This window comes from Nanorana parkeri, unplaced genomic scaffold (genome assembly GCF_000935625.1).
Source record: "Nanorana parkeri isolate BGI_ZX_2015 unplaced genomic scaffold, ASM93562v1 scaffold518, whole genome shotgun sequence".
Lineage (NCBI taxonomy): Eukaryota > Metazoa > Chordata > Amphibia > Anura > Dicroglossidae > Nanorana > Nanorana parkeri.
Window position 1 is genome coordinate 754,687 of NW_017306786.1, and position 15,379 is coordinate 770,065.

General features: G+C 43.7%; 1 protein-coding gene across 1 annotated transcript; it reads right to left on the minus strand.

Moving 5' to 3' along the window:
* Window positions 1-362: 362 nt before the first annotated feature.
* IFITM10 (interferon induced transmembrane protein 10) lies at window positions 363-13,161 on the minus strand. Its single transcript, XM_018561353.1, has 3 exons — window positions 12,993-13,161; window positions 6,820-7,181; window positions 363-1,015 (listed from the first exon to the last, which is right to left on the minus strand). The coding sequence occupies exons 2-3, from the start codon at window positions 7,078-7,080 to the stop codon at window positions 866-868; spliced, it is 411 nt and encodes a 136-aa protein (XP_018416855.1). The 5' UTR covers window positions 7,081-7,181; window positions 12,993-13,161; the 3' UTR covers window positions 363-865.
* Between the last annotated feature and the right edge of the window lie 2,218 nt (window positions 13,162-15,379).

Here is a 15,379-nt window from a genome sequence, read left to right on the forward strand (position 1 = left end):
ATGAATGGCCTGTGCCAGGGTATGAGATGGGTTAATATAATTGAGGAGCTTAGGCAATAAAACCCTCTGGTGTTTCGGGGGCCCTGCTCTCCTCTGCTTGATCCATCTAAACAGAACATATTCTTCCTTGGCAGGTCCAACAAAGAGTAAAATGGGGAGGCACTTTCTATGGAAGCTTATGTGAATATACCCATTTTCCATTGTTGATGGTACAGGTGAAGTTACAAGCTACCATTTTATTCAGGCCATCTTTAGACCCACTGGTGCTTCAGCAGATCATGATCTAAGAATTTTCATTCTCATATATTTTGGTAAATTCTTTAGTGATCATTGGGTCAGATAGTGCTTGATAGATGTAAAATATAAGCCTAAAATGGGTCTGACAAAGAGGTTTGGTAATACGATGAACTAACCAGATCACATTGTGCCCCGTCATAGACACACTCTTGTAGAAAACATTAGTCCTTTATTGGAGGGGATATGACCAATTGCCACAGAGATGCTCTAAATTCACACACTGGGCTATTTTTGAAGAGGCACGTGAGTGGAGGAGCCAAGACCAGTCCAGCCTCCCATTAAGATGTACCTCCCCCTGTGGTGCTGAGATTAACTTGTCTGCAGTTAATCTTTTGCATATTAGCTGCCATCAGCCAACTGGAGGCTACCTTATGGCGAGGTGCTGATGACATCACAGTGAGATCCGGAAGAATTATGGGAGGACGGTTTAAAGAGTAAGGGGAGGTTACTGAGGCTTACCGCTACGTCTAGCTACACTGCACAGAGCTGTCTGGTACAGTATAGTATAAAGAGCTTTCTCTTGCTCTGAGACGAATATCACTCACAGTCTATACAGACAACCATTGCTCTAGTAGGCAGGAGCTGGGGAACGCAGGTACAAAAGCACAAGAATGATAGTGAGAGTTGCAAGTGCTGAGCTGGTTATATTAAAGAGTCGCGCCGTCTTAGCATCTTCTACAGCTCCACTGAGGTCGTTCAACAGTTTCTTGTCCCTGACCTGCAGAATGCAAGAATACAATTGGTTAGCAACATATCATGTGACAATGGCCTATAATACCTTTAACTGCCATACTTTACTATATTGTGTATAATGGATGATATGGTTATTGAGAAGTGCAGTTATCACCTGATGAACAGCAATGAAGATCACCAGCACTCATGGGATGCAATAAATCCAAATTTTCTTTTTATTGCAACAACATGTCACTTGTATCAAGTAGCCAACGTTTCGGAACCGCGCAGGGTTCCTGCTTCAGGGCAGACATAGTGACAACCAGTTATCACCTGACTTCTCATACTTAGGGATGTATGTATGTATGTTAAATCTTATGCTTAGGGTGTCTATATAGACAATCTGCAATACCATTCTTCCTGCGTAACTCCACGAACATTAATTCTGTGCAAACCGAGGCACAAATGAGCATTCTAAGTTTATTTTCTTTCCAAGACGAATGTATAATGAAAATACCACATTATGGCCACTAGATGGAGCTAAGGCGTATAGCAGATGTATACTTCTTCCCTATGCTCTTCAGCAACATCTAGTGGCCATAATGTGGTATTTTCGAGCTATTACGTTCAACTTGAAAAGAAAATATACTAAGAATGTTCCTTTTTGCCTCCATTTGCAATGAACAAATGAACGAATGTTCACGGAGTTTCAGAGCATTTTGAAAATTGTTTATAAATACGCTCCCCTTACGGTTTGAACAGCCTACTGCCTCAAATATGTTTATCTGTTGGTTAACTCATTAAATCGTGATAAGGTTCAATGTAAACTTGATAAAGCAGCCAAATAAATAACTGAATACATATATGGGACCTCCTCTGCAGCCACCACTACTACAGCCAGATTATTAACCATTACTCCAGCAGTAGCCCAACTTGGTCAGGAACAATGTGTTAAAAGACACCTCAACTTTGTAAATGGACAGCAAAGCAGCAGTAGCACAAAACTAATTAGGTCATCCCTCGGCTCACTGTTCTCTATTCTCCTATCAGTATGTTCACTGCCAGCACATGTGCATTGCTGGAGAGATGGATTGGCTGCTAGTGCTGCCCCTTCCTCTCCCAGTCTGCAACTGCAGGAGGATTACAGAAGTCTAATATCAAGACAAACTCACATTCCATCACTAGCTTCATATTTATAATACATGAAGTGATTTTTATACTCGATCCTGCAACAGTGACTGTTCACCTCTCTCCCCTCCACTCTGGCTGTGGACCGTCTCTCAGCATCCACACGTCCATTGCAAGTCAGGGGGTAACTCCAGCCCTCCAGAGCTCTGGTGAAACTACAAATTCCACCATGCATCTGTCTATGGGAGAATCTTGCAAAGATTTGTAGCTCCACCACAGCTGGAGGGACGGAGTTTGCCCTCCCCTGGTCTTAGAGGACACATTTAACAATTCTAACTGATGTGATATAAAATACAAAATAAGCATGTGCAACGCTGTAAATCTTTTTCTATCCCGTGTGATATCATTGTAATAGTACACTTATATTTCTAGACAAACAAAATAAAAAACAGGCAATATATTGCACAAAACAATAAAAAGTCCATATTCTTCAACTGTGAGGCCCCATTCACACTGAGCGACATGAAAATCGCGCGATAAATCACTCAGTGTGAACGGGGCCTTAAACTCAAAATAACACATGTCCGCAGGGCCATCATTACACTAAGGCCCCATTCACACTTGGCGATTCGCAAATCGCGCGTTTGTCGCACGATTTGCATTTTGCGCGATTTGTCACGCGATATCGCGCAAATGCTTGCATTGAAAAGCATTGAATCCCGGCAAAATCCGCTCCAAAAAGGGTCCTGCTGTAGCGACACACGACCCGCGACAGCAGGACCCTTTGCCCCATTGCCAAGCATTGGAGAGCGATATTGCGCGGTAAATAGCCACGATATCGCGGGAATTACCGCGCGATAAATCGCTCAGTGTGAACGGGGCCTTAGCGTCTGATTTCTAATTGTTCCGACTATGATTGATGCTACCCTCTGCCAACTGTGTCTATTGTGCTAGATAAGGTAATCGTGGCTACATGACGGCTACTTTGCTGAGCCAAGCAGCCCTCTCATGTTCATATTACCTGCAATGTGACCAATGTATACTCTCTACTCCAGACATGTACTCGGGACATTGTTAAGCTTTTGAGGCGCTGCCTCCTTGTACCATTGTACCATGCATATGTACAATAAAGTTGATTTCTGGTTTTAAAAAAAAAAATAAACACATGTCGTGGCACCCGCTAATGATTCACTATACAAAAATTAAATCTTTATTTATTTTTTTGTTCTTTCATATATAATGGTGTTGTGCTTCCCAATCTACTTCCACACCACTGTGATCCCCAAATCAGAAGGGCACTTACCCTGTGAATGATCGCTTTATTATAGAAAGGTATACTAGGGCAATGGTGACTCTATGATGGCAATCTTCACTGTTCAGTCTGGATTGGATAAAATTTTCAGCGCACTCAGATCATGTAAAATAAAATCCAGGAGAATTTATACTGCAATATAGTTTATCAAAAGCCAGAAGTAGAGCGTGTGTGTAACTCGACACCATGGCTTTCATCATGTGAGACTGTTTCCCTTAAGAAGTCTTGGATGACGAAACATGTAGGCCGAGTTGGTTACGTGTTCCTGTTTCAGAAGCGTAACCAAGGTCACAGTGTGTCAAGGAGAAACAGGCACTGAGATTAGAGCTGAGTGCAATAGTGTTGGATAAACTTTGTAAGATTGAGCGCTATCATTATTATGCTTTTAACATTTGGCTTTTAATAAACTATACTGTGCTATGAATTCTGGTGCATATTGTATGTAATCTGGATACAATGGAAATCTGAACTATTTCGGACTGAACGGTGAAAATTGCCATCATAGATTCATCCTTGCCCCATTATATTCCTCAAATGATATGAACCTTTCTGTAATAAAGTGTCCATTCAGATTTGAGAATCACAGCGAAGAGGAAGTAGATTGGAAAGCACAACACCATTATGCTGTATATGAATGATCACCATGTAAAAAGTTACATTGGAAAAATTGGACCATCACAGATTCAGCGTTGCCCAACTATACTCCCCGAATGATATGAACCTTTCTGTAATAAAGTGGCCATTCACAGGGTAAATGTTATTCTGCTTTGAAAATGACAGAGAAGGGGAAGTAGATTAGAAAGCACAACATCATTATATATGAAAGAACACTGTATACAAAAATCACATTGCCACAGGATACTCCCCAAAGTGTATGAACCTTGCTTTAATAAAGAGATCATGCACAGGGTGAGTGTCTTTCTGATTCGAGAATCACAGTGAAGAGGAAGTGGAAAGGAAAGCACAACACCATTATGCATGACATTCAATTTGAAAAATGGAGCCATCACGGATTGATCGTTGCCATCGGATACTCCCCAGTATCCGATGGGAACTAAAAACCTTTCAGTATTCAGACGTTAAATTTCTTTCTGATATGAGAATCAGAGGGGAGAGAAAATAGATGTTTGGGAAGTACAGCAGCATTATCTATGACGACCCATTCACAGTTATGTATTGTGGCAACACGCTAAAACGCAGGCAATAATGCGTCAGCTCTATGTTTGGTGTCATTCATTGTGAATGGCATGGCGATGCATTGTACAGTAAAACACAATGCACCACAGCGCACTACAACTTATATACTGTGCATTGTGGTGTGCTGCATTTTGAAACAAGGGTCATGCAATGTCTTTTTCATCCGTTGTGGTGCATTGGCAGCCCGTCTTAATGCAATGCATGTCAATACATGCCATAACATACATCAACACGCCACGCCAACAGATAACTTTAGTGTGAATGTGCACTGAAAGAGAAAAGTATAAAATGGAAGGGGTTTTATAGCACTACATAAGCTTTTTTTGTATTGTATATCACATCAGTTAGGTTCACTGAACACTGAAAGTGTAGCAGCTGCAGTATATAATGAATTTTGTCACCAGGTTTAAACAGATTTTAGTTACTTATCATTTGGGCCTCATTCACACTAGAAACGGCCTGCACATAAAGCTCCGTGCTGCGTGCACGGCCATATTGGGCAGCTCCCAGGAAGGACAGGTTATGCGTGTTATTAGTACGCAGCCCCTGTCCTTCTTTATGGGACTACGCGGCCGTACGCCGCCCTACGCTCACCTGCCCTGCACGTCCGTGCGAGTGTCTGTACTCGAACGCTGACAGAATGGATCCTGTCTGCGTCTGAGCCGGGACACCCGCACCAGTAGTACGGACCTGCACATGAGGTGAGCAAAGGGCGCCGTACGGCCGCGTATTCCCATAGAGAAGGTCAAGGGCTGCGTACTAATCACACACTGCATCTGTCCTTCATGGGAGCTGCCCGATACGGCCGTGCACACAGCACGGAGCTGTACGTGCCAACCGTTTCTAGTGTGATTGAGGCCTTACGGTGATTGTATGATTTTTGCTCTGCCTTGCACTGGAAAAGCACAGGTCAGGCTCACATTAACACAGTGGGCGCTCTTCACAGTTTTTCCATGATGGAAATGACAGTTTCATGTCAATTTTGGATTTAATTTTGTTCTTCCAAAATATGATTATTTCTTGTACTTAGTGTGGCCGGCTTAAAGCCAAACTCCAGGAAAAAAAATCAAAATGATCATTTAAACACTGCACTGGGTGTGTAAATTGTCCTTACAAAGCTGGGTGTTTTGTGCGGAGGACTGCTCCAATGTTTAAAAATCGTACCGGTGCAGCACGCCGTCTCCTACACATATTGCCTGGCTTCTGGGCACTGAGGGGAAGCACGCCGCCTCCTACACATATTGCCTGGCTTCTGGGCACTGAGGGGAAGAACGCCGCCTCCCACACATATTGCCTGGCTTCTGGGCACTGAGGGGAAGCACGCCACCTCCTACACATATTGCCTGGCTTCTGGGCACTGAGGGGAAGAACGCCACCTCCTACACATATTGCCTGGCTTCTGGGCACTGAGGGGAAGAACGCCGCCTCCCACACATATTGCCTGGCTTCTGGGCACTGAGGGGAAGCACGCCACCTCCTACACATATTGCCTGGCTTCTGGGCACTGAGGGGAAGAACGCCACCTCCTACACATATTGCCTGGCTTCTGGGCACTGAGGGGAAGAACGCCGCCTCCCACACATATTGCCTGGCTTCTGGGCACTGAGGGGAAGCACGCCGCCTCCTACACATATTGCCTGGCTTCTGGGCGCTGAGGGGAAGCACGCCGCCTCCTACACATATTGCCCGGCTTCTGGGCACTGAGGGGTATCAGATGTTAGACAGTACAGTTCAGCTGTCCATTCAAATTACCTGCCCCTCTTCACTACTTGTCCATCCACAAAATGTCTTCTATTTTTTTTAAAGAATACAAGGTGATCTGTGATTGAAGGAGGAAAGGAGGGGGCATGCATGTAACATCATCTCCTCCTCCATCACAGAACGCCTTGTTTTTTTCCTTGTATTTTTTTTAAGTACAGGGCATTTTGTGGATGGGCAATAATAAGGAGGGGCGGATGAAGTGACCGGAGCACTTCACTGCTCGAGTTCCATCTCTCCCTGTCTTCAGTGCCAGGAAGCTGAGTGTTATGTGTAGGAAAGGTAAGATTTTTATACTTTGCAGTGGCCCTCCTCACATACAGCTTTTTAATGATAACTTACACACCCAGTGCTGAAGTCTGACAAGTACGGTATGTAAGCATCCAGTGTGTCTAACATTCCCCTGGACCTCTATTGGGCCATTTTGGCTTCAAATGACAATAAATATACTTCACCTTCAGAGAGTAGGCCAATGCGATGAAGCCCAGGCAGCAGAAATTCAGGTAGACAAAATTGAAGATGGACCATAAGTAATAGTCGTTCACTTCAGTGGTTTCAGGGGAAATCTCTATGACTGTAATAGGATGCCCACTTTTCACTGTGGCCACAGACACTGTGCCAGGGGCATACTTGCACTTCTTCTTTTCACGCTCCAGTGTGTGCTTACACTGTGGTGGTGGCCATGTTCCATCAGTTTTGTAAGACTTATTATCCATAGCTTTCCCAAGGAGGAGGTCACCTTTTGTGTGTTAGATACACCAAGCAGGAGAGGAAACCCAACTCAAAGCCAAAGATCCACCACGAAGAGCAATATTGGCTAGAGACAGAGAGTAAAAGGTACAGAGATAAAATAAGACAGGAGACAACTGCTCTGGATACAAAACGTAAATGATAAAAACAATATGTCATTTTTAATTTATAATTTTGAATATCTTTTCCCTGTTTTGCTTTTTATTATGGTGGTGTTAGATATAAAGGGATGCACAGAATTACATGAGCAATGAACCCTCTTTGTTTCACCAGAATTAAAGATTTGGATGAACCTGATGCATTCAGATATGACGGTGCACTCTGTGTAGTAGATTATATGTATTGAATCTGGAATACCTTACCCTCTCATTAGATGGTGCAGATGATGAAAAAGGTACAGAAAAAAGATAATGAAAGGTGCTCTGTACCACGTGATCACTAAGACCAATCAATGCAATTAGCAGCTGAGACTTCCTCTCCTCTCACGCACCAAGAATGGTTTGAGCTACTTCCTGATCACCAGCCAGTACCAGTGACAATAAGTACCAGTGCCATCCAGTGCCAGTGCCTGTACAGTGAGTACCAGTACCTGTACAATGAGTGCCAGTGCCATCCAGTACCAGTGCCTGTAGAGTGAGTACCAGTACCTGTACAATAAGTACCAGTACCTGTACAGTGAGTACCAATGCCATCCAGTACCAGTACCTGTACAGTGAGCACCAGTACCTGTACAGTGAGTACCAGTGCCTGTACAGTGAGTACCAGTGCCATCCAGTACCAGTTCCTATACAGTGAGTACCAATGCCTGTACAGTGAGTACCAATGTCATCCAGTACCAGTGCTATCCAGTACCAGTACCTGTACAGTGGGTACTAATGCCTTCCAGTACCAGTGCCTTATAAATGTTAATATTTGTGCTTGTGGATGTCCCCCCTTTTAATTATAAATAACTGACAGCTGCAGCGAAAGACCGACAAAGCCAAAAGCACTGCGCTAAACTCCGTTATTGTGAAACAATTGAATATAACCCATAAATCTCCAAATAGACAATAAAAGAACCCAAAACACACCTATGTGTGTATACCACCGTATATCAAGCGTACACATAAAATGCAATAAGTATGGTGCAAACAAATATTGAACAATGTGAAATAATGTGTTACTCATTACTATTCGAAAATATGCAAATCCATCAGCATAACTCAACAATCAATGTGAATAATGTGTTCATATTTTAATAATGAAGATAATAAATAATAACTAAAGTTCATATAAAATGTTTAAAGTAAAAAAACGTCATCCGATCCTCACAGGACAAAGATAACTCGTGATCAGTTCAAGTAGTGATTAAAAAAAAATTATTAATTATATGTGTAATCATATAATCCCTCTCTGAAGAAAAAACAATGCTCCCCACTCACCAGAATCAAATAGTCAAATCGCAGTGATCACAGGACGCTACTTTCCCCAACAATGTAATGGCTTCCAACAGACCTTCTTTCTTTTCTCCACACGTGCATTCAATGCCTCACACTGATTGAAAGAAACAGTGTATCCTCTCCCACCGCAAACTCTTTCTTTCCCCACTCGACACTTTGAATGAATCAATAAACGGTCTACTCCTCACTTACAAATGGATCGTAGCCGGGATTTTAGCTCACCGATAAAGAAACAAATATACCGCACATAGCATAAAATCTTTAAAAATGTATTTTGCGCAAAAAACAATAAAAACGTACATCAATGATCAGTGATAATGGTCCTAACGCAGCTTCACACTGGAATGAACAGGATAGCAGCAACGTACACGCTCGTCCCAGAACTGATAACGAGTTTTATTTGTCCTGTGAGGATCGGATGAAGTGTTTTACTTTATACATTTTATATGGACTTTATGCTATCCATTACAAGTGACTGTACAGTGAGTACCAGTGCTATCCAGTACCAGTACCTGTACAGTGAGTACTAATGCCATCCAGTGCCAGTGCCTGTTCAGTGAGCACCAGTGTTATCCAGCACTACCAGTGCCTGTACAACTAATACCAGCATCATACAATCCCACTGCCTGAATACATTTTGGCCTACATGTATGAAGAAAGATTATTTATTTGATATGTTTTATAACCGAAAGGAAAACAGATTTTATTTTAAAATGTTTGGTCTTTTTTTCTTTAAATAGTAAGAAATAGAAAACACACTTAATAATTACCACCAACAGAAAGCTCTGCCTTTCTCAAAAGAATGATATGAGTGGTTGTTAATGTACCAGTTAGGGGAAAAAATGCTTTCAGCAGTTGGATTTAATAATCCTGAATGGCCATCCAATATACATGGCCACGGTCAGCATGCCTTAACCAGCGTTTTGCAACCAGTGTTTGTCCTGAGTTTGATAGGGGTTTCTTGAAGTGTGACCAATGGTGGATTTGTTTCCTACCAGCCAATGCCTGCATAGATCCACCACCAAAATCACTTGGAAAGGCCCGTGGCTGCTGCCAATGAAATGGGGCATTCTTCCCACCGACCACCAATGTAAGAAAGCACAACACTGACCACAAATGTAACAGGCATTCTTGCCAATTATCACCTATATAAAAGTGCAGTCTTTCCGCTAACCACCAATGGAACTGGCTTTTTCTCAACTGACCAGCAACGTAAGGGGGCATTTTCATTGACCACCAATGTAAGTAGGGACATCTTAACTAGCTACCAATGTAAAGAGGTATTACACTGCCCACCAATCTAAGGGGACATGTCTCATATGACTACCAATGTAAGCAAGTATGGCACTGACCACCAGTGTAAGGGGGCATTTCCAATGACCACCAATGTAAGTAGGGACATCTTATCAAGCCACCAATGTAAAGAGGTACTACACTGGCCACCAATATAAGGAGACATGTCTCCTATGTCCACCAACGTAAGCGGGCATGACACTGACCACCATTGTAAACAGGTGCCATATTAGTCACCAATATAAACAGGCACAATGCTAGCCACCATTCTCAACTGACTGCAAATTATAAGAGACATACCTTAATTCACTACCAATGTAAGGGGACATTTCTCCACTGACCACCAATGTAAAGGGGCACTACAGCTTTCACTCCCTTTGCTTTTCATATTAGCCATTAATTGTATTAGCTTCATGATTATAACTGAGAATAGTTATGCAGTTTTCTGCTCTGTGTGTCAGACATGTTAGGGGCTCCACATTGATTGCTGAGTGAGTGAGTTATTTGTTATTATATCTACAACTTACTGATCACCTAATGTACTATCATTGGTTCGACCTCATAGATCATTGGTTCGACCTCATCTGGAGTACGCGGTCCAGTTCAGGTCACCAGTACTAAGAGAAGATGTCCTTGAGTTGGAAAAAGTCCAGCGGAGGGCAACCAAACTAATTAGGGGTATGGAGGACCAGAGCTATGAGACAAGGCTACTAAATTTAAACATGTTCACATTGGAGGTGAGGAGATTAAGGGGGGATATGATTTCCATACACAAAATGTTCAATGGTGGTAGCAACATTAGCGATAAACTGTTTAAAATTAACTCCATTACAAAAACTAGAGGCCACCACCTAAAATTGGTGGAAAAAAAATTCCAGCACAAGGGGTGAAGGGGGTTCTTCACAGTAAGATCAGTTAGGGTCTGGAACTCACTGCCACAGGCGGTGATTTCAGCAAATAATGTGGAATTGTTAAAGAAACTTTTGGACGATTTCTTAAGGGACCGTAATATACAGGGGTACGGGTACTCCTAGAATGAGATCCTAATAGGTTGGACTTGATGGACTAATGTCTTTATTCAACCTCAAATACTATGTAACTATGTAACTATGAGCTGTAGATCTAATCAATTTTAGCAAGGGTTCCTTGAGACCTGAAAACGATTCCAAGGGTCCTTCCATGGTAAAAAGGTTCCGTTAATAACAATGACAGCAAAATGAGTCCAATCCACCCTTAATAAAAAGAGTGATGGAGTAAATCCACTTCTGTGTTAATACATAGAAGAGTTTAAAGCAGAAATGTAAGCCAATGAAAGTGGAGGTATTCACAGATATATGGCGAGTATATTAAATCAGTTCACATTTTCTAGCACAGTTTTGCTGTCCTGGGGTGGCCTTTTGCAATCGTTCGTATTACATTATATATGGTTAAATCATCAAGCTTAAACAACGTTCAGTTAAGTCGGGCTCGTCCCAGAGGTGAATGCACCAAAGAACCTTGTGTTGTGTGAAAGGAAAACTGTCATTACAAAAATGTAGATATCATATTGACTTCAACACTTTAAGCCATTGACCTAGAACAAGTTTGCAGATAAGGATTCCTGACTTTTGTGATCTCTATGCTTGTCGGCATTGAAGAGAGTGAGTCAGGATAACAGCTTACCGATTAGCATTTTTAGAAGATCAGCAGCCCACGTATTTCTTTCATGGCAGGATTTAAAGGATGTTATTCAATTGACTTAAGTGGCAACATTCGGGTCAACGCTCCTTTAATGCAGCATACAGGACTTGACAATGCACTGCAACGTAAGGCATTGGTGTGAACAGGTCCTATTAAACACTTTGGGGTTGATTTACTCAATGCAAATAGGATGTTCACTTTGGGAATTTTTCCTTTAGCGTAGTGAATGTGGAGAGATTCTGCTGACTTCCATCATTCAATCCAACATGAAAGCAAAAAATACATTTATTTCTTTCAATTTTCTTTGAACATAATTGGGTATTTTTTGCAAAGTCAATTGTCTTCCCATTCACTAAGCTAAGGAGGAATTCCCTTGCAAAGTGAACAGCCTATTTGCCTTTAGTAACCCCAATTTTCTCCTGTCAATCTATTGTCCCCATCGGAAATTGCAGCACAATGCATGTCAATGTGTCCGCTGTGGACAAGCTTTTAATGTGTATGTGTGTCTTATGCGAGACAGATGGACAAGGTTATCTGAGATATACAAGGTCAAGGAGGAAGGGAGGAAGAGCTGAAACGTGACGGAGTAAATGGCTATGAGCGGATGACACAAAGCATAAATGTTAATTCTCACATAAAAGTAAATTATTAGTGCATTAAAAGATATTACATAAGGAGACCTCCTAGCACGCAGATGGCCGTTCTGGGTAAAAGACACCTGTTTCTGCTGTGGCGCTGCTATTTTCCCTTCTTTTCTTCCTCTTATGTTCTCCTCTTCCTTTATTATTTTTTCGCACCTCTGAATGCCCCCATCTCCCTGTTCTGCAGTGTGATTCTGCAGCAAACATCCATTCACTGTTTTGCTCTGGGCACTGCAGGCGAGATGAGAACTTGTCAATAAGCTGCAGGCTATTGCACTGCGCCCAGCACCTTTCAGGTCATTGATCCGTAGCTAACGGAGACATCAACAGCAGTAGGCACCTTATAGCATCCTACTGCATTCAACAGAGTGATACTAGAGCACCTTCCAGCACCTCCCTCTGTACTCTAGCCTGTCACTGCATCAACGCATCTGAGTATAAGAGACACCAGCATAGCATCATACAGCCCTGCTGCATTGCATTGGCTGCTCTCAGCTATAATGACATCCCAGGCTGCCCTGTGTACAACACGTCCCACACTGTGTCATGGCAATTAAAGCATTGTAAACATCATAGTGACTCACTGTATCAGCCAGCGTGAAGAGCCCTGTGGTTGGTGCAGAAGACTGGAGCATAGCAGTGAGTGATGAATAACTCCGGATGGTGAATGAAAGTCGGCACAGGACACCGCTGCCTCTATCCCAGGTCTATTTTCTGCTCTATCCCTGTGACCCCTGCAGAGTATTACACTGCACCGGTATCATCTTACCTGGTCCTGCAGAGCATCACCCAACAACCCTGGATATTTCAAGGCTCTCTACTCACCTGACAAGTGTTCTTGTTAGGACCACTCTGAATGCCTATCTGTGACAAGTGGGTATCCCCAGGGACAGAGTGCAGAGAAGACCAGCTGCATGACTTAAAACAAGAGACCGTCTGTATCAGTCAGACAGACTACAGAGGAGGAGGCGGAGGGAGGAGGAAAAGAGGGTGCCCAAGGATGCTGGATTGAGAGGAAGAAAAGGAGGAGGAGCGGTATGGGAGGCAATCGTAGAGGGGGCAACTATAGCTGGAGCTCCCGTCCACATGATTCATGTAAACATTATTAAAAAGAGCATTGTCCTTGTAACCGTGCATGGAATGGAAAGACGAAGGACGCTATGGGCAGAGAAGAACGTGGGACCCCCAAACGTCTACAAACATAAATAAAGCCACTGCAGTGTATTTACAAACTAAAGACGTAGCCATCTCTTGGAAAAGACTTGTGCGTCCAGGTTATGGCTAGGTTCAGATCTGAACGCCCTGGATCGCACGATCGTGTTTGGCTGCACATAGCGATTGCCGCGCGGACCCCATTGATTTCAATGGGGTTACATCCGTGCAGTAATCACTAAAAAAAAAGGTACAAGTACTTTTTTTTTTTTTTGTGACACAACATGCTGCTTTTTTAGCTGCTAGCGTGTTTAATTGCACGGGCAGAATCGCAGAGGGAAACCGCACAATCCGCCAGACGCGACTGGGGTGCCATTACAAAATAATGGCACCACCAGCGCGATCGGCTGTGGTGGGAAACTCTGTGACCGCCTGACAATCCATGCGGTTTTGTGCACGATTGCCACGCGGTCAGGAATCGCCCAGATGTGAACCTAGCCTTAGGCATGGTTCACACCTGTACGTTTTGTAGCACGTTCAACGCTCTATAAACGCTCTACAAAACGCTCAAACATAAAAATCCCATTGTTTTCTATGGGTATGGTTCACACCTTGCCGTATTTCAGCCCGTCTGAACGCGCTACAAAACAGCCTACGCCTGAAAAGGTACATGAGCTTCTTTGCAGCGTTTTTGTTGCGCGTTTCCATTGGGATACAGCCAAGTAGCCCTCGGAAACGCACGTTTGTCGCACATTTTTTTTAACCGCAAATCGCGGTAAAAACGCCCGTCGCGAAACGCGCATATTTGATACGCCTAGGTGTGAACAGAGCCTTATAGAAAGTACCTACTTATGTGAAGGGACCGCACACATCACAATCTAATTGTACAATCTTTTCTAGATTAACCAACAGCTATAGCACCAGAGGTCTGCCACTGGTGCTACATAGCTGAACAGACTAATAAGTCCATGGTGACCAGCCTGCAGATCGAGGGCCACTTGCAGCCCTTTGGAGTTTGAAGTGTGGTCCTTGGGCCCCAGCAATCAGTAGTGGGAGCATTGGTTTGTAAAGGGTCCTTTAATAACAGTAATCTAGTTTCATGTAACATATCCCCAGTCTCTGATTGTCTTCTACAGTATGACTTCAGTCACCAAACAATCCTCTAGATCAGCGTTTCTCAACCTTTTATCCAGTTTTGTAAAGTATGCGAAACCTTGAGGCACCCTTTCTAAGATGTAAACATCTACAACATGATGTGTGGCCCCTCCAAAATCCATACCACACCCTTGTCCGAGATAGGGGTCTGCTATGCATTTTAAGGGGAGACCCCACACAAAAACAAAAAAGTGGGGTTCCCCCCTTCACATCAGAGCCCCCCTCACACCAAAGTCTCCCTGTCACATTTGAGTCCTCAATCCCCACTTCACATCAGAGTCCTCAGCCCTCCTTCACATCAGAGTCATCAGTCCCTCTTTCACATCAAAGTCCTCAGTCCTCTCTTCACATCAGAGTCCTCAGTCCCCTCTTCACATCAGGGTCCTCAGTCCCCTCTTCACATTCTGAGTCCTCGGTCTCCCTTCACATCAGAGTCCTCGGTCCCCCCTTCACATCAGAGTCCTCGGTCCCTCCTTCACATCAGAGTCCTCGGTCCCTCCTTCACATCAGAGTCCTCAGGCCCCCATCACATCAGAGTCCTCAGTCCCCCCTTCACATCAGAGTCCTCAGTCCCCCCTTCACATTAGATTCCTCAATCGCTCCCTCACATCAGAATCCTCAGTCCCCCCTTCACATCAGAGTCCTCAGTCGCTCCCTCACATTAGAGTCCTCAGTCCCTCCTTCACATCAGAATCGTCAGTCCCTCCTTCACATCAGTGTCCTCAGGTCCCCCTTCACATCAGAGTCCTCAGTCCCCCTTCACATCAGTGTCCTCAGGTCCCCCTTTACATCAGTGTCCTTAAGTCCCCCTTCACATCAGAGTCCTCGGTCCCCCCTTCACATCAGAGTCCTCGGTCCCCCCTTCACATCAGAGTCCTCCGTCCCCCCTTCACATCAGAGTCCTC